General features: G+C 43.6%; 1 protein-coding gene across 1 annotated transcript in view; it reads left to right on the top strand.

The window, feature by feature from the left end:
* The window catches only part of LOC141050999 (uncharacterized), a 205,095-nt gene that overhangs the window by 146,638 nt on the left and 34,539 nt on the right, over nucleotides 1-23,918 (top strand). Inside the window, exon 14 of the mRNA XM_073547778.1 lies at nucleotides 2,478-3,477. Coding sequence (XP_073403879.1) covers nucleotides 2,478-3,477 — 1,000 coding nt within the window. The remainder of the gene's footprint in view (nucleotides 1-2,477; nucleotides 3,478-23,918) is intronic.

Raw genomic sequence — 23,918 nt, 5'->3', positions numbered from 1 at the left:
TTTTCACCACGTATGGGGTATCGGTGTACTCAGGAGAAATTGCACAACAAATTGTATTGTCCATTTTGCTTCTGTTACCTTTGTGAAAATGAAACATTTAGGGCAAAACCAACATTTTTGTGGAAAAAAATTTATTTTTTCATTTTCACAGTTCAACGTTGTAAAATGTTGTCTTTACACCGGATGAAGAACAATGATGGAGACAGAACAGTCACTAGTAGATCAATCTGTCCATATACAGTATCATGTTATCAGCAGCAAATCTGTAGTTTTAACTGAGCGATGTGCTGCTGACAACGATAATTTTTGTTCCGGCAGAAATTATCCAATCACTCGTTGAATAGGCAGCATTTTGCTGATTTAGTATAATATACCCCATAGTCCTCCACATAGTATAATGCACCCCATAGTCATCCATATAGCATAATGAGCCCCATAGTCCTCCATATAGAATAATGCACTCCCCATAGTCCCCCATATAGTATAATGTGTCCCATAGTCCTCCATATAGTATGATACACTCCCCATAGTTCTCCATACAATATAAAACCCTGTCCATAATCCTCCATATAGTATAATACACTCTACATACTCCTCCATATAGTATAATACTCCCCATATTCCTCCATATAGTATAATACACTCCTCAGTTCTCCATATTGTATAATGCACTCCTCATAGTCCTCCACATTGTATAATGCACCTCATAGTTCTTCATGTTGCATAATGATACAGTATAATGCAGGTACCATATAGTATACTTATAGTATAATGCACTCCCCATAGTCCTCGATAGAGTATAATTCAGCCCCACCATAGAGCATAATGCAGCCACACCATAGAGTATAATGCAGCCACAACATGGAGTATAGTGCAGACCCCACAGATTATAATGCAGCCCCCCATAGATTATAATGCAGCCTCACAGTCCTGCAGTTTTATGGCCATCACGTACTCACTGATATATATATAAAAAAATACAATACTCACCTCTCCTCCTCATTTCCCCGCTGCCCTAGTTTCTGCAGAGCGTCTCAGCAGCTCCACTGTTGAAGTGACGTCATCACCCACCTGCTGCGTCAGAGGCAGAGGGTATTTATGAGGGAGGGACTGTCATCTGATGCTCTCTCCTCCATCATTGCTTTCAACTGTATCGGCATCTATGATGCAGATTCAGTTGAATGCGGGAGGAGAGGCCGCGCTGGGGCCAGGCCCCCTTGACTCACGGGCCCCATAGCGGCCACGTGGCATGCCACTGTTAACGGCACACCACTGGCTGGGGACCCTAGGCAGATGCCTAGTCTGTCTGCCCCTAATGCCAGCCCTGACTTTAGTTCCTATGAAGCACCTGAAGGGTTAATAACCTTTCTGGATACGATTTTGAGCAGATTGAGGGGTACTGTTTTTAGAATGGTATCACTTTTGGGTATTTTCTGTCACATTGGGCCCTCAAAGGCACTTAACATGTGTAAATTTTGTTGAAAAAATAGAAATTGCTGATCAAATTTTTAATGCTTCTAATTTCCTAATGAAAAAAAATTGGTTTGAAAATTGTGCTCATGTAAAATAGACATGTGGTAAATGTAATTTATTAACTATTTTGTGTGACATAACTCTCCTTTAAGCGCATAAAAATACAAAGTTTGAACATTTAACAATTTTCTAAATTTTCGCCAAATTTCTGATCTTTTCACAAATAAACGCAAGTCATATCAAACAAATGTTACCACTATCATGAAGTAAAATATGTCACAAAAAAAATCTCAAAATCACTGAGATCTGGTGAAGCCTTCCAGATTTTTTACCACATAAAGTGACACTGGTCAGAATTTATACAATTGGCCCGGTCATGAAGGGCAAAAATGGGCATGGGGTATGAAGGAGGTTTTTTGCTAACACCACATTAGAAAAATCCTCAATACATAATAGATAAGTACAATAAAGAATGGTGGGCATATATGGCGGATGTCATGGTTTAAGGAAATAAAATTACCATTAAGTGTAGTTACTGATGTTTCCCCACTTTTAGCTTCTCTATTTCCCCTTTTCAGTAAGTTATATGATAAAGTAAATGCTGTCATACAAAACAACAACTAATACCTCAATAACAAACAAATAACTGCCCTCATAACATCTATGATGTCAGGAACACGAAAGAGATGGGTACATAAGGGGTTAATTTCTGAACATGTTTTATTTTTCTGTATGTTGAAAATATTTTGCTGATAGAACCTCTTTTGCCACTGGTACCATATATATATACACATACTGTGCATACTGCCTTTGTGGTTCTTGGCTCAGACTGTTTTCTGTATTTTTTTAGTGGTTAGCACATGTGTCACTTGTGTGTTTCATCCTTCATTAATTCCTAATTGAAATTTGCTACAATTTGTATTGAAATGTTATAAAGAGTATAAATATTATAATTATTAAACTAATTTCAAGGTTAAGTTTAATTTCCGTTTTATTCTTGTCAGATAACTGCACCAGCCGACTGGGGACACATCTTACATTTTCAGATTTGACGGCACATGATCATATTATCACACAGGATATATGTGAAGAACATGACAATATCCCAGATTTATCCTCAGCCCTTCACAGTAAAGAACCACCATCTGATCCTTTTGAAAAGCTTCTGTCTTCTGATTCATCACAGACTATTATGCAAAACAAAACTAACACAAATGATGGTGAACATCAAAGAGCTCACACAAAAAAGAAGCCGTATTCATGTTCAGAATGTGAGAAAAGTTTTACACAAAAATCAGGTCTTGCTGCACATGTGAGAAGTCACACAGGGGAGAAGCCATTTTCATGTTTAAAATGTGGAAAGTGTTTTACAGTTAAATCAAGTCTTGTTAACCATGAGAAAAGACACACAGGTGAGAAGCTGTATTCATGTTCAGAATGTGAGAAATGTTTTACACAAAAATCACATCTTGTTGCACATGAGAGAAGTCACACAGGGGAGAAGCCATTTTCATGTTTAGAATGTGGGAAATGTTTTACATTTAAATCAACTCTATTCAAACATGAGAAAAGACACACAGGTGAGAAGCCATATTCATGTTCAGAATGTGGGAAATGTTTTACACAGAAATTATATCTTGTTCAACACTGGAGAAGTCACACAGGGGAAAAACCATTTTCATGTTCAGAATGTGGTAAATGTTTTACACAAAAATCAAGTCTTGTTAATCATCAGAAAAAACACACAGGTGAGAAGCCATATTCATGTTCAGAATGTGGGAAGCGTTTTACAAAGAAATCACATCTTGCCTCACATGCGAGAAGTCACACAGGGGAAAAACCTTTTTCATGTTTAGAATGTGGGAAATGTTTTACACAGAAACACTCTGTTGTCACACATCAGAGAACGCACACAGGGGAGAAGCCGTTTTCATGTCGAGAATGTGGGAAATGCTATGCACGAAAACATCATCTTGTTAAACATCAGATATGTCACACAGGGGAGTAGCAATATTTGTGTTCAGAATGTAATAAAATGCTTTGCAAGTTTTAGTATGTAGCCAATATCAGGGTGGATTGCAGTCCTAGTTATAGTTAAATAAATATTATCGGGCTATCTAACTATGCATAATCCCTTCTCCAGCCTCTCAGTCAACAAATGGACTGAAGCAGAAAAATGTTGGGTCTCACCTGTTCACCCTATCGCCCTTTTATGGCAAGTAAAGCCCTCCACTTCCATTCCTCCTTGCTCTTCAACAGACTTACTATGTCCAATTAAATTTATAAAAGATGTATTTGTAAAGCACAATAGACTCTTTTCCTTTTTTCTCAAGAAAACTCCTATATCTTTCTTATTTCTTCAACATTTCTCATACAGGATGACTTCAGCTTTGGGTCTTCGTAGGTCGTCGGTGAGCCTGTTCTAATTTGCAAAACAAAGTTGATGCCAGTATGAGAACCATCTGGTCTCCTTTCAAATCTATTGTCATGCCCTCAGCCGCAGGTCCGGTCTCCGCTGCGCAGGGAGACCGGCACCTATCACGCAGCTCCACTGGTATTACTCACCCTGTCCAGATGATAGGCGACTCCTTTCCCTGCTAAGAACCTGCATTTTCTTGGCAGGTCTCCTGGAAATGCTCTTAGGAGGCGTGCCCCACTTCCTGCACATGCTTAAAGCAGCAGGGCACCTGTTCTCTATTAGGGCTGTCTGTGCTGTGATTCTCTGTGCATAAAAGGCATCCTCCCTTTTAGGGAGGTGCCTGGGCAACGTTTTCATTCTGTGGGATCGATACATCCCACTCAGACCAAACTCTGCTGAGCTCTGCGTTCTGAAGGCTATTGTTTGCATTATTCTAATACCTCTGTCTCCTCAGAATCCTCTGTTGGCAGGTCCCTATCCTGGATCCTTCTGGACACTCCAGTTTCTACCCCAGGCTGACCAAGGCTGTCTTAACAGAACCATCGAGATATCTCTGCCGGCTAGATCAGCCTTTCTGAGATTACACAGATCTTCCGGGATTCTCGCCACCTCTTCTATACTGTCTGTACAGGTCATCCCTCTGATCCGGATTTCGCGGCATTAAGGCTACCTGGTGTTGCGATGGAGGATTCCCTTTATAGGGGTATACCTTGCCCTGTGCTCCACTATGTGGTTCTGTGTCGTGGTCCAGAGGGTTCTTCCCTCAGGCACCTTTTCCTTTTTGTTAGCTACCTTTAAAAATTATGCTTGGTGTTTTGAAGCTCATTCTCCTGTCTCTTGTGTATCGGGTCTACAGCTACCACTGCACCATCAGTGGTCTAGTGAGTCCACTATACATCTTCACGACCTGTGGGCGTAACATCTGTAAAAGCCAAATTTAATCTCCCTGAGTGAGAGCGTTATCACTATTACAGAAAAAGCATTTCACTATTTCTCTTTTTAACTTTAGTCAAGTTTCTATCCCCTCCACCTTTCAGAAGATATGTAGGCGATTCCCTTCTGCTAAAGGGCTTATTTCAGGAATATATTCAATCATAAATCACTCCCTACCCTCCCTGGTATCCCAATACACATATATGATTACATTGGCTTGCAGTCCCATTTAGGAAGAAAACTCTTTCTTCCTACATGGCAAACTATTTGGGCGAGATGTATCAGTTATCAGTTACAGTATATTTGTTGTGTTCAAAACTTGCCATTAGCACAGCAGAGTTAAAGTAGTTTTCCCACAAACAAACTTGATTTTAATCAATATATTTTGAAAAAATAATAAGGTCCACAATTAGATGTGTTTAAAAAATGTACCTGTGCTCAGATAATCTTATAAATGTGCCCCTGAATGTACTGTGTAACAGCTGTGCCTGACTGTGCTGGAACATGTCCTGGTCATACCACAGCTCTTAGGTAGGAGAGGAAGCAAAAGAGTATACAGAAAGGGCAGCAGGGGATCACAGGTGATTTTTTCTTTGAGGTAAAACATTTTTTAAAAAGCAGGCAAGGAAATATTTTATCTCACAAAAAGAATTGTTGTGAGTTCATTTTTCCCTTCACTATTGAGGTCTCATGAACTCCCTCTGGTGAAGGAAGGTAGTGAGGCTAATTATCAGACACCTGGGCAGCTAGATGATGACTGGGTGGCTGGAATTGAGGACTGGATATAAGGCTGCCGACGCCCTTCTTCCTGGCTGGTGATTTTCCTGCTGGATTCTTGGAGACCAGTCTGATTCCTGCATCTCAAAGCTAAGTTTTTCTGCTCTGCTTTGTACTCTTCTGTTTTGTTTTGCCTTGTTTTTTGGGAGTTCTGCCATCCCCGGCCGGGGGTGAGCTGAATTCCATTTTTGTCTCTGATCTGTTGATTTTTTGCTCTGTCTTCAGAATATACCTGAGTGCTGATATAGTCTTTTGAAGCCTAGCGACTTCAGGGCCTGTTTTTCCTATCAGTCGGTTGGCTCATTTTGATAGGGTTTTTGCGGATGGCAGACAGCAGCTTTCCTATCCTGTCCTATGTAGTTAGCTTGGGCCCCATCATATGCTCAACCTATTTTTCTATCTGTGTTAGTATTTTCATCTTGCTTCACCGTCATTATATGTTGGGGGCTGCCTATTGCTTTGGGGTCTGCTCTGGGGCAGTTTAGTTTTTCCCCTTTCCGTCTTTAGGCTATCTAGTTCTCCGGCTGTGATCGAGGGGTCTAGAGCACCGTAGGAACCCCCCACGGCTACTGCTAGTTGTTGTGGATAGGTCCAGGGGTCTGCAATCCGATAGCTGCCAACCTCTCTGGTTTTTCTGGACTTAGCTGGTATTTTGTTTTTTCCTCCTTCGGTGACTCATCATAACAGAATCACCAGCCATACCGCATATCCTAGGGTACTCAATAGCAAGAGAGAATTGTAAAAAAAAAAAAAAAGTGTCAGAATTTTTTTTTTTTTTGTGTGCATATTTTTTCCTCTATATCTCTGAGGCCGTAGGGGGAATTTTTCTCTCAATGGAGATGAAGCAATTGTGTGATCGTGTGGAGCAGCTCGCTGCTGAAGTGCGGGGAATTTCAGCCTATCTTGCTCATTCCAATGCGGCTGAACCAAAGATTCCCACTCCGGATGTGTTTTTTGGGGATCGGTCTAAATTCTTGAATTTCAAGAATAATTGTAAATTATTTTTTGCCTTGAAGCCTAGCTCGTCGGGGAACTCCGCGCAGCAGGTTAAAATTGTCATCTCTTTGCTGCGCGGCGATCCCCAGGATTGGGCGTTTTCTTTGAAACCTGATGATCCTATTCTGAATAATGTGAACGCATTTTTTCAGGCCTTGGGGTTGTTGTATGATGAACCTAATGCTATTGATCAGGCTGAAAAGACCCTGTTGGCATTAAGCCAGGGTCGGGATTCGGCAGAGTTGTACTGTCAAAAATTCCGAAAGTGGGCGGTCCTTACTACCTGGAATGATGGTGCCTTGGCAGCCCTCTTTCGGAAGGGTTTGTCAGAAACTGTAAAAGATACTATGGTGGGATTTCCTATTCCCTCTGGTCTTGACGATTCTATGTCATTAGCCATTCAGGTGGATCGGCGTTTACGTGAACGCAAAACTACACGAGAGATGTTGCCACCTGTTGAACAAATGTCTGAACCTATGCAATGTGATAGAGTTCTGTCTAGGGCGCAACGTCAGGAGTTCAGAAGGCATAATAAGCTGTGTTTTTTTTGTGGCGATGCCTCGCATATTATTTCTGTCTGCCCTAAACGAGAGAAACGTTGTGCACACACGTTTTCTGTGGGTGGTGTTCAACCTAAGTTTCTTCTGGCAATTACTCTGATCTGCTCCCTGTCCACATTTTCCGCCAAGGCTTTTGTGGATTCAGGAGCAGCTCTTAACCTGATGGACTTGGATTTTGCTAAACGTTGTGGATTTCCTATGACACCTCTGCGGACGCCTATCCCTTTGAGGGGTATTGATGCTACTCCTTTGGCGAAGAATAAACCTCAGTTTTGGACCCAGGTGGTAATGCGGGTTGCCCCAGACCATCAAGAAAATTGCAGATTTTTGGTGTTGCATAATTTGCCATGATACCATTGTTCTGGGGTTTCCCTGGTTGCAAATCCATAATCCAGTTCTGGATTGGAAATCTTTGTCTGTGGTGAGTTGGGGTTGTCGGTGTGCCCTTAGTGATGCTCCTGTTTTCTCCACCTCTCCCCAGTCGTCCTGACTATTTGGATGACTTTTATGATGTATTTAGTGAGAATGAGTCTGCGTCTTTGCCTCCTCATAGGAGTTATGACTGTGCAATTGAGCTGAACCCGGGGTGTAAATTTCCCAAGGGTCGGCTTTTCAATTTATCTGTACCCGAGCACGAGGCTATGCGATCCTATATTAAGGAGGCATTGGAGAAGGGTCATATTAGACCATCCTCTTCACCCTTAGGTGCTGGGGTTTTTTTCGTGGCTAAAAAGGATGGTTCATTAAGGCCTTGTATTGACTATCGTGCTCTCAACAAAATTACTGTTAAATATCAGTATCCGTTACCCCTGATTTCTGATCTATTCTCCAGAGTTAAAGGTGCTTGCTGGTTTACCAAGCTTGACCTCAGGGGGGCGTATAATCTTATTCGCATTAAGCATGGGGATGAATGGAAGACGGCGTTTAATACTCCGGAGGGACATTTTGAGTACCTGGTGATGCCTTTTGGGCTCACTAATGCCCCTTCTGTCTTCCAGTGCTTCATGAACGATATATTCCGAGACTTTGTGGATACATTTTTGATTATCTATCTGGATGATATTTTGATCTTCTCCAAGAATTGGGACACTCATGTGGAACATGTTCGGACTGTGTTCCGGATTTTGAGGGAGAATTCCCTGTATGTCAAGGGATCGAAATGCCTTTTTGGGGTACAGAGGATTTCATGTTTGGGATTTATTTTGTCTCCGTCAACTATTGAAATGGACCCGGCCAAGGTACAGGCCATTTATGATTGGGTTCAGCCCACTTCTTTGAAGGCCCTCCAGAAGTTTTTGGGTTTTGCTAATTTTTATCGGAAATTTATAGCTAATTTTTCTGGTATTGCCAAGCCATTGACGGATTTGACTAGGAAGGGTGCTGATGTGCTGAATTGGTCTCCGGAGGCTGTTTCTTCCTTTCAGGAGCTGAAGCGAAGATTCACTTCTGCTCCGGTTTTGCGGCAACCTGATGTCTCACTCCCGTTTCAGGTGGAGGTGGACGCTTCTGAGATTGGTGCAGGAGCGGTGTTGTCCCAAAAAGATCCTGTGACATCTAAAATGAATCCTTGTGCTTTCTTTTCCCGAAAGTTCTCCCCATCCGAACGTAACTATGATGTGGGGAATCGGGAACTGTTGGCCATGAAATGGGCATTTGAGGAGTGGAGACATTGGTTGGAGGGAGCCAAACACCAAGTCGTGGTCCTTACTGACCACAAGAATTTGATTTACCTGGAGTCGGCCAAGCGCTTGAATCCTAGACAGGCTAGGTGGGCCTTGTTTTTCACACGTTTTGATTTTGTGGTCTCTTTTCTTCTGGGCACTAAGAATGTCAAGGCAGACGCCCTCTCTAGGAGTTTCCTTGCTGATTCTCCTGTTGTGACTAAGCCTGCTACCATCTTAGGTGAGGGGGTAGTTCTTTCTGCCATCTCGCCCGATTTGAGACGTGCTCTGGAAGAGTTTCAGGAGGACAAACCTGAGCGTTGTCCCAGTGGAAAGTTGTATGTTCCTGACCAGTGGAGGAAGAGAGTGATGTCTGAAGTTCATTGCTCTGCATTGGCTGGTCATCTAGGTATTTTTGGTACTAGAGATCTGGTGAGTCGGTCTTTTTGGTGGCCCGCCTTGTCTCGTGATGTCAGGAATTTTGTGCAGTCCTGTGGGACTTGCTCCCGGTCTAAACCTTGTTCTCGCTCTAGTGGCTTGTTGATGCCTTTGCCGGTGCCCAGGAGGCCATGGACCCATATTTCAATGGATTTTATCTCTGATATGCCTGTCTCTCAGAGAATGACGGTTATTTGGGTGGTTTGTGATAGATTCTCTAAGATGGTCCATCTTGTACCACTCCCTAAGTTGCCATCTTCCTCTGAGTTGGTGCCCTTGTTTTTGCAACAGGTGGTTCACTTGCACGGGATTCCTGAGAACATTGTATCTGACAGAGGAGTTCAGTTTGTGTCTAGATTTTGGAGGACTTTCTGTTCCAAGCTTGGAATTCAGTTGTCCTTCTCCTCTGCGTTTCACCCTCAGACCAATGGGCAGACGGAGAGAACAAACCAGACTTTGGAGTCGTATTTGAGATGTTTTATTTCTGCCGATCAGGATGATTGGGTTTCATTTTTGCCCTTGGCCGAATTTGCTTTAAATAATAGAGCTAGTTCTGCCACTTTGATGTCACCTTTTTTTTGTAACTTTGGTTTTCACCCTCGATTTTCTTCAGGGCAGGTGGAGCCTTCTGCCTGCCCAGGTGTTGACACTGTGGTGGAGACAATGCACCAGATCTGGGACCAAGTAGTGGATAAATTGTCTCTCTCCCAGGAAAAGGCCCAGCGGTTTTCCAACCGGCGTAGGACCGTTGGTCCCCAGTTTAAGGTGGGTGATCTGGTTTGGTTGTCATCAAAAAATATCGCTATGAAGGTGGCTTCTCCTAAGTTTAAGCCTAGATTTATTGGACCTTACAAGATTTTGGAGATTATTAATCCGGTCTCTTTTCGGTTGGCTCTTCCCGTCACATTTAAAATTCATTATGTGTTTCATAAGTCCTTGTTGAACAGGTTTGTTGAACCAGTAGTTCCTGTGGTGGCACCTCCTGACCCTATATTGGTTGAAGGTAACATGGAATATGAGGTAGAGAAGATACTGGATTCCCGTCTGGCTAGACGGAGACTCCAGTATTTGGTTAAGTGGAAGGGTTATGGTCAGGAGGATAATTCCTGGGTCTCTGCCTCTGATATTCATGCCGAAAGATTGGTGCATGCCTTTCATTGGGCTCACCCGGATCACCCTGGTGGCATGGATGAGGGTTCGGTGACCCCTCCTCAAGGGGGAGGTACTGTTGAGTTCATTTTTCCCTTCACTATTGAGGTCTGATGAACTCCCTCCTCTGGTGAAGGAAGGTAGTGAGGCTGATTATCAGACACCTGGGCAGCTAGATGATGACTGGGTGGCTGGAATTGAGGACTGGATATAAGGCTGCCGACGCCCTTCTTCCTGGCTGGTGATTTTCCTGCTGGATTCTTGGAGACCAGTCTGATTCCTGCATCTCAAAGCTAAGTTTTTCTGCTCTGCTTTGTACTCTTCTGTTTTGTTTTGCCTTGTTTTTTGGGAGTTCTGCCATCCCCGGCCGGGGGTGAGCTGAATTCCATTTTTGTCTCTGATCTGTTGATTTTTTGCTCTGTCTTCAGAATATACCTGAGTGCTGATATAGTCTTTTGAAGCCTAGCGACTTCAGGGCCTGTTTTTCCTATCAGTCGGTTGGCTTATTTTGATAGGGTTTTTGCGGATGGCAGACAGCAGCTTTCCTATCCTGTCCTATGTAGTTAGCTTGGGCCCCATCATTTGCTCAACCTATTTTTCTATCTGTGTTAGTGTTTTCATCTTGCTTCACCGTCATTATATGTTGGGGGCTGCCTATTGCTTTGGGGTCTGCTCTGGGGCAGTTTAGTTTTTCCCCTTTCTGTCTTTAGGCTATCTTGTTCTCCGGCTGTGATCGAGGGGTCTAGGGTACCGTAGGAACCCCCCACGGCTACTGCTAGTTGTTGTGGATAGGTCCAGGGGTCTGCAATCCGATAGCACATTTGTAAGATTATCTCAGCACAGGAACATTTTTATAAACACATCCAATTGTGGAAATTATTAATATTTCAAGATCTACTGATTAAAATTGACATTAAAATTACTATTGTTTGTGAGAAAAGCCCTTAAGCACGATTCATCTCCAAACAAGCAATGTGGGGGAGGGGCAGTAAATCAGAGTTGACAGTTCTATGAGAGGAGAGCTGGTTGAAGTGTTTATAATGTGACACAGCTAAACTCAGCTGTACTGCTCCCTAAAGTTCACTTGTGGAATGGGAGAACATGAATTAGAGGAACGGTTACAGGCAAAACCATCATGAATGAACCAGTCTTCCCCAGAAGGGCAAACTTTTGTTTCAGATTACAAATGTTGATCAGACTGTATTTAGAACAATAATTTTTCATAAGAATTGTCAGTTTTGTGACTTTTTTTTGTAAAGAAATAACCAAAGTGGAACTACTGCATGTGTGGATGTGTACATGTTTACTATTATACAATAAAGATTTTAAAATAAAATCTTGGATGATGGATTTTCAAGCAACCATGTTTGTAACTTTATTAATATTCACACTCAGTGATTATTCTCACTTTGTACATTTCACTGTCATCTTCAATTTATTTTTACACATGTTAACAGATAATGAAGGGTTTCACTTCTTGAATCTCCACTGCAAATTTGTCATTGTTTTATCAATCGTACATCACTTACAGTGGGGAAATAAGTATTTGATCCCTTGCTGATTTTGTAAGTTTCCCCACTGACAAAGACATGAACAGTCTATAATATTAAGGGAAGGTTAATTTTAACATGAGAGAATATCAAAAATAAAATACAGAAAATCACATTGTATAAATTATATAAAGTTATTTGCATATTGCTGTGAGAAATAAGAATTTGATCCCGCTTTCAAACAAGACTTAAGCACGTAATACTCGATTGATCAAAATATATTCAATTTTTCAGCCCCCCCCCCAAAAAAATGCCACAGCTTTAGACTTTGCAAATGACTATAAAGCCCAAATTCCTGCCTATAGACTGTTTTAAGCCAATCTCCCTGCTCCTGTAACTCTCTCTCCATAGATTAAATGTAGAATGTATGTGATACCAACAGTAAAGCAAAGAATTATAGCCCTAACAAGAGCTTTTAGTATGATGGTTCCGCTTCAGCACCAGTAGCAACATTACAGGACTCTGATTTGTTATAATGTGCACACAGGCATGGATAAGCACTCTCTCCTTCCAATACAAACTGTCACAGAGCTAGGCAGTGGCATCAGGGTGCCAAGTCTGGCAGTGACTGTTCTTTTATAATCCCTGATGATGTCATACGGCCTAATTACAGTAATGCCACAAACAAGATGGCTGCAGCATTACAGTGACTCGCAGCCAATCCCTTAATATTTGGGGCCCGTTACACAGCCAATTTGAGCGGGTAAGGGATTTGAGTTTGAAATCGAGCACCGCCCAATGCTATCTGAGTAGTGAGCACAGCACATCAATTCTAGAAAAAACTTAGCACTCAGAGAGCAATTTGGCGTGAGAAAAAAGGTTCTTTTTATTGGGCATTCAACAATCACGTTAAACGTTTTCGGTCAACAAAAGGATCTTCGTCAGAACTGGTTCAGTTGAATAGGTAGGGAGTGTCTATATTCCGATATGGGTATCTTGCTGTATACTTGATACTCCAAACGGGATTCAAGTTGCCTGGATGCCGGAGAAGAACCCATGCAGGAGTGCAGTGCTGCGCTTATCCTCAGCGACACCGATCGCACACTGCAACGTGCTGTCCTGTACGGATTCCTCTCCGGCATCCAGGCAACTTGAATCCCTTTGCTTATCCTCAGCGACACTGATCGCACACCACAATGCGCTGTCCTGCACGGGTTCCTCTCCGGCATCCAGGCAACTTGAATCCTTTTTGGAGTATCAAGTATACAGCAAGATACCCATGTCGGAATATAGAAACTCCCAACCTATTCCACTGAACCAGTTCTGATGAAGGTCCTTTTGTGGACCGAAAAGTTTAACGTGGTTGTTGGATGCACAACAAATAGAACCTTTTTACTCACGCCAAATTGCTCCCTGAGTGCCAAGTTTTTTCTATATTAGATACTACAGGCTGGATACCCTACTTGAGCACCACAAACTGTCTTATCGTATGAGTGCCGTGTTTTTAGGTTTGTTTAAATATAATAAGATAATGGCACCTGCTCAGAATATGCAATTCGTCATTGTCTTCTTTTCCCTCTGAAGGGTCTGAGAGATACTAGCAATAGTTTCCAAGGGGATAATGTAGAGTTTGTGCAGTGAGAAGTCCTGAAGTCTCCTTATCATGGTGAGGATGAGATGGACCATACATCAGATCTTGAGGGCTGCCAGCAACCTCCATGAGAGTTTCTAGGCTGCTGGGAGTTAGTTAACAGACTTAGCATTGTCACATTATAATAATACATTATAGAGTGCTCTAAATGAAGCAGCATCTGCTACACTCAGAAAAAACAGACACAGATGAAGGCAACCCTGGCACATGATACAAACACGTTTTCTGCAGCGTTGCTCAAGGTACGCAGAGAATGGGTGGAGAAAATTGATTTTTGCACAGGATTTTATTCACTATAAGTTCATATAACTCTGCCCTTCATCTGGGCACACAATCTTACTTCATAACCTTTATTGCTTCACTAACTAACAACCCCAAATTATATTTTGAAATCTTAAACTTCCTCCTGAGCCCTAAAACACAGGCCCCCATCACCAACCTCAGTGCTGAGGTTCTGACCACTTATTTCCTAGAAAAAAAATCAATCACATCTGTAACAACATTTCTGCCCAATTTCCTGTGTCTATGTTCTGCCTTCTTCCATGTATGATGCTGTGTGTATTCCAGCATACGGCTAAACCCTTCATCCACTCCCAGTAACAAGACTGTATGGGTGCTTAAGTCTATATTTATTGGGATGATATGGACAACAATGGGAGATAACAGATGGTATAGTAGATGAAATTGGTGAACATAGTAGTAGATGAAATCAGAGGTTGTTGAACACAATTGTGGATGAATCAGAGATTGTTGTACAAAGTTGTGGATGATTTCAGGTAAAAACTATAAGGGAGCAGACAATGCAGCATGTCAGTACTGGCAGACGATATCACAGCAATACAGGGAACAATCACAACAGTAGCAATGATACAGAGTGCTGTTATATCGGTAGCATGCATTATACAGACGCTGAGCAATAAAACATACACAGCATAAAATCTTGGATGTGGATTTTCACACAACCATGTTTGTAACTTTATTAATATTCACACACAGTGATTATTCTCACTTTGTACATTTCACTGTCATCTTCAATTCATTTTTACACATGTTAACAGATAATGAAGGGTTTCACTTCTTGAATCTCCACTGCAAATTTGTCAACGTTTTAACAAGACTTAAGCACGTAATACTCGATTGATCAAAATATATTCAATTTTTTCAGCCCCTCCCCCCCCCAAAAAAGAGAAAGAGATATCTAAACAACTTATGGCTGCCAGCCTTGCATTCACTGAACAGAGGATGCATATAACTAACATACAGTGTAATAGCATTACAAGAGCAGAACATGCATTGAAAATATCATGAGGCATGCACTACGGCCAGCTAACACAGATGCATAACTGCATTAAAACCTCACCGGAATTCGCTTGATATAAGCAGTGATCTTGAAAGAAGCTGAGCACATGTGAGCATCTCTGAGGTCTGGCAGAAATGGCTGTGTGACGCCCCTGAGGGTTCAGTCGCCACAGAGATACTGCACCTCATCCAGAGGTGTGGTATCCTACTTCCTGTTAGGTGTCAGATTTCTGTCGCTGCACAGCGAGAATCCCAAGCCTTACTTCCAGCGGTCTCCCATTCCTCTCCAGCCACAGAGGAGGTTGCTCAGCAAACTTGTCGGTCCAGGCGCTCTGCCCAGACCAGCTCCGTGGGTTTGCTTGCTGCTGCCACCTCTGGCACAGCTATGGCAATACATGCTTCTCAGCAGCGAGATTCTCCAGGGACTAAGTCCCCATGTCAGGCCACTGAGCATGCCCATGGAGTGATCTCCCATTGGAGATCGAAGGTCTCATGCTCAGGTCCTGCTCGTGTTCGGATTGGCCCATCCGAGAAGCCAGTAAGGTCCCAGACACTCACGGCTATAAAAGGTTTGCATGGCCGCTCGACCATATGCTAGGATAGCCTGTATTTTCAGTCTATAAGGAGTGAGTGGTGTATGCATGTATGAATGTCTCTGGTGACTGACTCATTATGAAACTCCTACCCTTGGTGCGCATATGTTGTGCAGCCTAGCCTGCTAGTGCCCAGGCTTAGGCGTAGGTAGGTCAGAGTTTGAGTCAGTCATTAGCCATCATCAGTGACTCGGCACGCCTCAGTGCCCCGTTCTCCGCACTCCATAGTCAGGGTCTATAGCGGCGCTCGTGGCAGCGACGCCGCGCGCTCAGTGGGCCTAGAAGGACTCTAACCCTGTGTCCTTGGGGTAGAGTTCTGTGGCCGCTTGCTGTGCGCTCTTTGGCCGGGCTCTGTGAGTTAAAAAGGCTCTGGCATCCACGTTCAGCGGCTGTGCAGCTCTGTGAATTAACAGAGTCCGCTCCTGTTCACATTGGGTGATGTAACCCACGTGTGACTGTTTTTACGCCGCTCTATTCTTCCGCCACTACCTAACAGCAGTGTACCACCTCTGCACATTGGACCCCGGGCTGCGAACGCACCTACTATTATTTTATAATTTGGTGCGTTCCGCCAGTCCTAACACTTCCCAGGTAAGGGAGAAAAATATTCAGAATTGAGAGTCCTCAGTGGTTGATACCTTTTAATGGCCAACTGAAAAGATGGCAACACATTGCAAGCTTTCGAGACTACTCAAGTCTCTTCTTCAGGCTAGACTAATACAAAATCTGAAGAGTCACATATTTATGCACAATACAACACAGAAAAAATGCAATGGATAAGACAAGTGACGTGAAGCAGAACTATCAATATGGGAGAGGGAGAAACATAAATATTGGACCAGTACATAGATAAGGAGTCCGGATGTTTTATAGTCCTCTGATTGGGGTCTCCTAATGTGTTGTGATGCCCCCCACCAGGTCTTGAAAGCAAATTCCTTAATTGATGTAAACAGACATAAATCCATGCGACACATTCATTCCAGCACTGAGAGTGTCAAAGGTCGTCATAAATTTATACTCCCAAACACGTCTCTCTCTCTGAGATGTGAAGTTACCTTTCAATACCAGTAATTTCATATCCATGTTGCTGTGATCAGGGATACAAAAATGTTTTGCCACAGGTAGATCCATTCTTTTTTCTCTGATTGTGTGACGATGAGCATTCATCCTTGTTCTAAGCTTTTGCCCTGTCGCCCCCACATACAGACCCCCAGTTGGACATTTAGTACAAATAATTAAGTTCACCACATTAGATGTAATGCAGCTGAAAGTACCTGGGATCTTGTAGTCCTGATGTGAGTTGGGGATCTTTATCTTGTCCATGGTCATTATAAATGGACAAGTTTTACATTTTTTCTGGTTGCAAGGAAAGTTTCCTGCAGCTGTTGGAGAGGACAGGGAGCTTCTGACAATGATGCTTCTTAAATTTGGGGGCTGCCTAAAACACAGCAGTGGGGGGTCTGGAAAAATGGATTGTAATCGTGCATCTTTTTGTAGTAAAGGTTGTAATTTCCGTGCAGCTCCCCTTAGCACTTCCAGATTTGGGTTGTAGGTGACAACTAGAGGCACCCGGTTATTTTCTTCTTTAGCTTTGTAATGTAGCAGGTGATTCCTTGACATTCTGGTGGCTCTTGTAATTTGGTTTTCAATTGTTCTTGGATGGTAGCCCTGATTCAAAAAGGTCTTTTTGAGGCGGCCAAACTTATAAAATTCATCCTCACCCACAATTACTTTGAATTTGGCAACAAGATCTATCTACAAGAGACTGGCACAGCTATGGGAAGTAAAATGGCTCCACAGTATGCAAATCTTTTCATGGCCAAGCTTGAAAGTGACTTTTTGTCCTCAGGCCCCTGGCCTACTACCGCTTCATTGATGACATTTTAATCATCTGGACGGAGTCTGAGCAACAGCTAAAGACGTTCCACGAACAGTTTAATCAATTTCATCCCATCATCAATTTAACACTGAGCTACTCCAGCACTGAGATTAACTTTTTGGACACCATCATTAAGCTAAAAAACAATGAAATAGAGACATCCCTGTATCAAAAGTCAATCGACCATCCAACATACCTTAAATTGGACAATTTCCATCCAAAACACATAAAGAACTCTATTATCTATAGCCAAGCCATCAAATACAATCGTATATGTTCCAGCCCCATGGATAGAGACAAACACCTTGGTCGCCTCAAAAAGACCTTTTTGAATCAGGGCTACCATCCAAGAACAATTGAAAACCAAATTACAAGAGCCACCAGAATGTCAAGGAATCATCTGCTACATTACAAAGCTAAAGAAGAAAATAACCGGGTGCCTCTAGTAGTCACCTACAACCCAAATCTGGAAGTGCTAAGGGGAGCTGCATGGAAATTACAACTTTTACTACAAAAAGATGCCCGATTACAATCCATTTTTCCAGACCCCCCACTGCTGTGTTTTAGGCAGCCCCCAAATTTAAGAAGCATCATTGTCAGTAGCTCCCTGTCCTCTCCAACAGCTGCAGGAAACTGTCCTTGCAACCAGAAAAAATGTAAAACTTGTCCATTTATAATGACCACGGACAAGATAAAGATCCCCAACTCACATCAGGACTACAAGATCCCAGGTACTTTCAGCTGCATTACATCTAATGTGGTGAACTTAATTATTTGTACTAAATGTCCAACTGGGGGTCTGTATGTGGGGGAGACAGGGCAAAAGCTTAGAACAAGGATGAATGCTCATCGTCACACAGAGAAAAAAGAATGGATCTACCTGTGGCAAAACATTTTTGTGTCCCTGATCACAGCAACATGGATATGAAATTACTGGTATTGAAAGGTAACTTCACATCTCAGAGAGAGAGACGTGTTTGGGAGTATAAATTTATGACGACCTTTGACACTCTCAGTGCTGGAATGAATGTGTCGCATGGATTTATGTCTTTTTACATCAATTAAGGAATTTGCTTTCAAGACCTGGTGGGGGCATCACAACACATTAGGAGACCCCAATCAGAGGACTATAAAACATCCGGACTCCTTATCTATGTACTGGTCCAATATTTATGTTTCTCCCTCTCCCATATTGATAGTTCTGCTTCACGTCACTTGTCTTATCCATTGCATTTTTTCTGTGTTGTATTGTGCATAAATATGTGACTCTTCAGATTTTGTATTAGTCAAGCCTGAAGAAGAGACCTGAGTAGTCTCGAAAGCTTGCAATGTGTTACATCTTTTCAGTTAGCCATTAAAAGGTATCAACCACTGAGGACTCTCAATTCTGAATATTTTTCTATCTACTGGCTAGCACGGTACAAAGATATACATCTTTCCTGTATCAGGTAAGGGAGAGACACCCAACCACACTCAGCACACCTGACAAGTATTCTGACACTCACCTCACACTTACACTAGGGCCAGACAGAGATTGACTTGCCCTGTTTGGATAGGAATGGGTGCTGGGAGGTGGGCGGAGCTTGTAGGCTGGGAGAGCAGAAGGGGAAGTGAGAGAGATTCTCCTGAGGGGGAGGAAGTGGAACGGATGTGTGGTCCAGCAGCTCCTATGCTGGAGGAGCTGCTGGGGGAAGATAACAACAGAAGGAAGGTTCCCTGGAAGAGAGAAGGAATTCTAGAGGCACGGGATAGGCAGAGGCCACCCGTGAGGCTCGGTCCACGCTGATAGCCATCAGGTGGAGGAATCAGGTTGCAGAAGGGACTCGGCCCCTTAGCCTAGTGGAGTGGAACTAAGGACTTAACTAGCAAAGAAAACAGCTGTGGTCCCTTTAGGGGCCATAGCCACTATCCACAGTTATCTCGCCAGAAAAGCAGGAAGGAGTAGGTTCAAGGAAACGAATTGTGCACATTATCCAACAGGATTCGCAGCCGCTAGCATGGGACACTGACCGAGGGGTGTTGCGTAGGAAAAGGCGGGAAAAGCAACACAGTGAGACGGCCAAGAAAGGTACATATTGAGGGAGTGCTGGAAAGGTGTACTCTATCCAACTGGGAACTTTGCTGGACTCCTGGCCTGAGGGACGCAGCACCAAGTGGGCATCTGCATGCAACTGAACTGTGAGTAAACTATCGGAACAGCACTCAGCTGTGTCATTGCCTTCTTCCTGCACCAACCCACTCAGCACTGCTACATCTCTGTGCCTAACACTACACCATCTACCTCAACTCCTACTATTATTGCCCTGCGACTACAGCTCTACCTGTGGGGAGCTATTACATCTCTGCTGCCTTATACCATCTGTCCCAGAGGATCTGAACTGCAGTGTCGGCTTAACACCTTCATTGCCGAGTACCACAGGTGGCGTCACGTATCATCTACCTATAAACTTTATTCAGCCACGTTTCACCCCTTTTGCATGGATGCCCAGGGCCACGGACCGGGTCACCGCCACCGTGACACGTCCCTCTGAGACACCGGCCCGGTACTGAGTAACCCCATTGCCCTGTTGGGAAGGAAGAAGGGGCAGTTCTGAACAGAATAACCATTAAAGGGACAGAGGATTCTAAACACATGAATAGGAAAGATAAGGGCAACTATAACATCCAATGGCCATAGCTGGAACAGCACTTAAGAAATGTCTTGCTGCACATGAATGGATAGAACTGTCTGGATCCCTTTCCCTGCCACACGTCAAGCTCACTTGCCATCTTTGAGCCTATTCTCTCACATCTCATGCAGTCTCTCTCACCAGTTGTCACCACTCGCCTAACTAAAATATTTAACCTCTCTCTTTCTTCTGGTATCTTTCCCTCTTCATTTAAAAATGTCATCATAACCCTTTTGCTGCTTACTACAGACCGTTCTCTAATCTTCCCTTCATCTCTGAATGCCTGAAACACTTGATCAACTCCCATTTAATTCACTATCGCTCAAATCACTCTCTTCTTGACCCTCTGCAATATGGTTTTTGCTCCTTACTCTATACTAAAACTGCTCTCACACTAAAGTCTCTAACGATCCATTAACAGCTAAATCCAGGAGTCACTGCTCTCTGCTGATTCTCCTGGATCTCTCGGCTTCATTTGACACTGTGAATCACCAGTGCCTACTCACTAACCTCCGCTATATCGGGCTCAAGGACACCGTGCTCTTCTGGTTCTCATCCTACCTCTCTGACTGCTCCTTCACTGTATCTTTTGCCGGCTCTTACTCCTACCCTTGTACCCTTACTATCGGGGTCCTAGGCCCCCTCTTCTCTCTATACTGCCCCTATTGGACAAACAATCAGTAGATATGGGTTTAAGTATCATCTCTATGCTGACTACACCCAATTGTACACTTCTTCCTCTGACATCAACCCCACAAGAATACAAAATACTGAGCATTGTTTGTCCGCTGTCTCCAACATTATGTCCTTCCTCTATCTGAAACTCAATCTCTCCAAACTGAATTTCTTGTGTTTCTACCCTCTACTAACCTAACTCTACCTGACTTTGAAATTACCTTGGAGGGTTCAACCATAACTACCAAGCAACACGCTCACTATCTTGCGGTTATGTTTGACACAGAAACTTCCTTTATTCCCTATTCTCAGCAATTGCTAAAACTCTTGCTGTCACTCTTATTCATTCTTGTCTGAACTACTGCAACTCTCTTCTGATCGGTCTCCCTCTAACCAGGGCTGTGGTGTCGGTAAGCGAAACCTCCGTCTCCAACTCCGACTCCTCAATTTCCATGACACCAACTCTGACGCCATGACTCTGACTCCCTCATACATGGCTAATGGATCATAAGTTTAAGTAATAAATTTACTTTAGTAAAATGGTAACATCAGGCTTTTAATCATTATTGTGATACAATAATCAAGCCATTTAGATAGAACATAAAATATATTTATTGGAATACAACTTTAGAGCAAAAAAACTTTTGCATATTTACAATTTATTATACACTATGCAGTAAGTGGAAAAAAACAGTTTTCAACAAAAACGTACTGAATAACATTTGTGCTATGAATTTGTTCTGAGAAATAGTATCACCTCCATCAGATCCTCCTTCATAGATGACCTCACATCTGACCTAATTATGTTAAGGCTAGAGAACAATCTCTCTACACTAACTTGGGTGGCAAGGCGGTAACCACATGGGCAACGTCTCTAACAATTTCAGGGTGTAAAGGAATTGCCTCGTGCACAGTCAGTTTTGATGAACAATTAAACTCTTCTACTTCTTTGATAGCAAGTGAAAAATGTTGCTGAAATATGGTCAATCTGTTTTCTATGGGAGTGGAATCTTTTTCCCTGCGGCAACACTTTGCCTGCTCCTTGTCATCCAAGTACATTTTGAAATCAAACTCCTCATCTGATGAGGATGAAGAAACGGTAGCAGCACTGGCAGGACCCGAGTCCTCTTGTTCTTGGCCATCCTGTAGCCCACTTATCCTAACTGCTACCTCAATCTGAGCTTCTTTTCCTTTAGTAAGCTGTTGATCATCCAGCAATATACGATGGCTTGGGTCCACATAAACAGCTGCCAGAAGAATTTTATTTTCTAATAGCAGTGTCTCTCTCTGTTTCATAGAAGCAGCAATGCCACCTGTGATTAAACCTCTTCTTTGGGACAGGCAAAACGCAGTATATATTGATGCATAACGCTATATATGCCTTTAATTTCTCATACAAAGATGCCACAGCACACTATTTAAGGAAATTCTCTAAATGCAATTTAATTAAAGCAAATTTATTCCATGGTATTTGGGAATGTTCTTAAAAAACACCTATTCCCGTGAACAAGGAAATTGAAACAATTCCACAATATAAATAGAATTTTAAGACCATAAAGCCCTGCAATATTACTGTCTCAGGGCCACCATCAGGGCATGACAGCCCTTAATGCTGTATGGGGCCCAGTGAACAGCAGTACAGAAGGGGACCTGCAGATCAGGGGCCCTGCTCCTGTGCTTTTAGTCATCGGGCCCCAAGTGTGCGCTGCGGTGGGACCCCACGTGTGCGCTGCGGCTGGGCCCCAAGTGTGCGCTGCGGCCGGGCCTGCAGCGCACACATCAGCAGAGCCGCCACAGCAGCAGACATCCAAAGCTACAGAAGTGCTGAAGGACCTGTGGTGACGTCATCATTACCACAGGCCTTCAGCATTGATCAGCTCCGCCCCCTGATCACATGACGACGTTACCACAGGTCCTTTCAGCTCACACAGCAGCAGCTGCATCATCACCGCAGGAGCGCGGTCAGGTAAGACAAAAGTTTTTATTTTATTATTGAAAGGGGCAATATGTTTCCCTGGCAGGATGGAGACCCTGCCGGGGCAGAATGGAGACACACAGAGGCAGAATGGAGACTAGGCGGCAGGATTGGAGACACACAGGTGCAAATATGTAGACACGGGGGCAGAATGCGAGACATGGGGACAGAATACAAGACATGGGGGCAGAATACAAGACATGGGGGCAGAATACAGACATGGGGGCAGAATACAGACATGGGGGCAGAATGCAGACATGGAGGTAGAATGCAAGCCATGGGGCAGAATGCAAGCCATGGGGCAGAATGGACACAGGGAAGAATGCGAGACATGGTGGCAGAATGCGAGACATGGGGGCAGAGTACAAGACATGGGGCAGAATGCAGACATGGAAGCAGAATGCAAGACATGGGGGCAGAATGCAAAACATGGGGGCAGAATGCAAAACATGGGGGCAGAATGCAAAACATGGGGGCAGAATGCAGACATGATGGGGGCAAAATGCTGGACATGGGGGCATAATGCAAGACATGGGGATAGAATGCAGCACATGGGGGCAGAATGTGAGACACAGGGTAGAATGGACATGGGAGCAGAATGCAAGAGATGGGTGCAGAATGCAGACATGGGGCAGAATGCATGACATGGGGCAGAATGTGAGACACAGGCGCAGAATGGACATAGGGCAGAATACAAGACATGGGGCAGAATGCAAGACATAGGGGCAGAATGTGACAGTAAGACACAGGAGAGGCAGAATGTGACAGTGAGATACAGGAGGGGCAGAATGTGAGACATGGGGGCAGAATGCACGACATGGGGCAGAATGTGAAACACAGGCGCAGAATGGACATGGGGCAGAATGCAAGACATGGGGCAGAATGCAAGACATAGGGGCAGAATGTGACAGTAAGACACAGGAGGGCAGAATGTGACAGTGAGACACAGCAGGGGCAGAATGTGAGACATGGGGGCAGAATGCAAGACATGGGGGCAGAATGTGACAGACACAAGAGGGGGCAGAATGTGACAGTGATACATAGGAGGGGGCAGAATGGACAAGTGGCAGAATGTGAGACACGGGGCAGAATGGACATGGGGCAGAATGTGACAGTAAGACACAGGAGGGGGCAGAATGTGACAGTAAGACACAGGAGGGGGCAGAATGTGACAGTAAGACACAGGAGGGGCAGAATGTGACAGTGAGATACAGGAGGGAGCAGAATGTGAGGCACGGGGGCAGAATGTGACAGTAAGACACAGGAGGGGGCAGAATGTGA

Source organism: Dendrobates tinctorius, unplaced genomic scaffold (genome assembly GCF_039654945.1).
Source record: "Dendrobates tinctorius isolate UK_male_01 unplaced genomic scaffold, ASM3965494v1 ptg000155l, whole genome shotgun sequence".
Lineage (NCBI taxonomy): Eukaryota > Metazoa > Chordata > Amphibia > Anura > Dendrobatidae > Dendrobates > Dendrobates tinctorius.
This window is presented reverse-complemented; position numbering and strand designations above follow the sequence as displayed.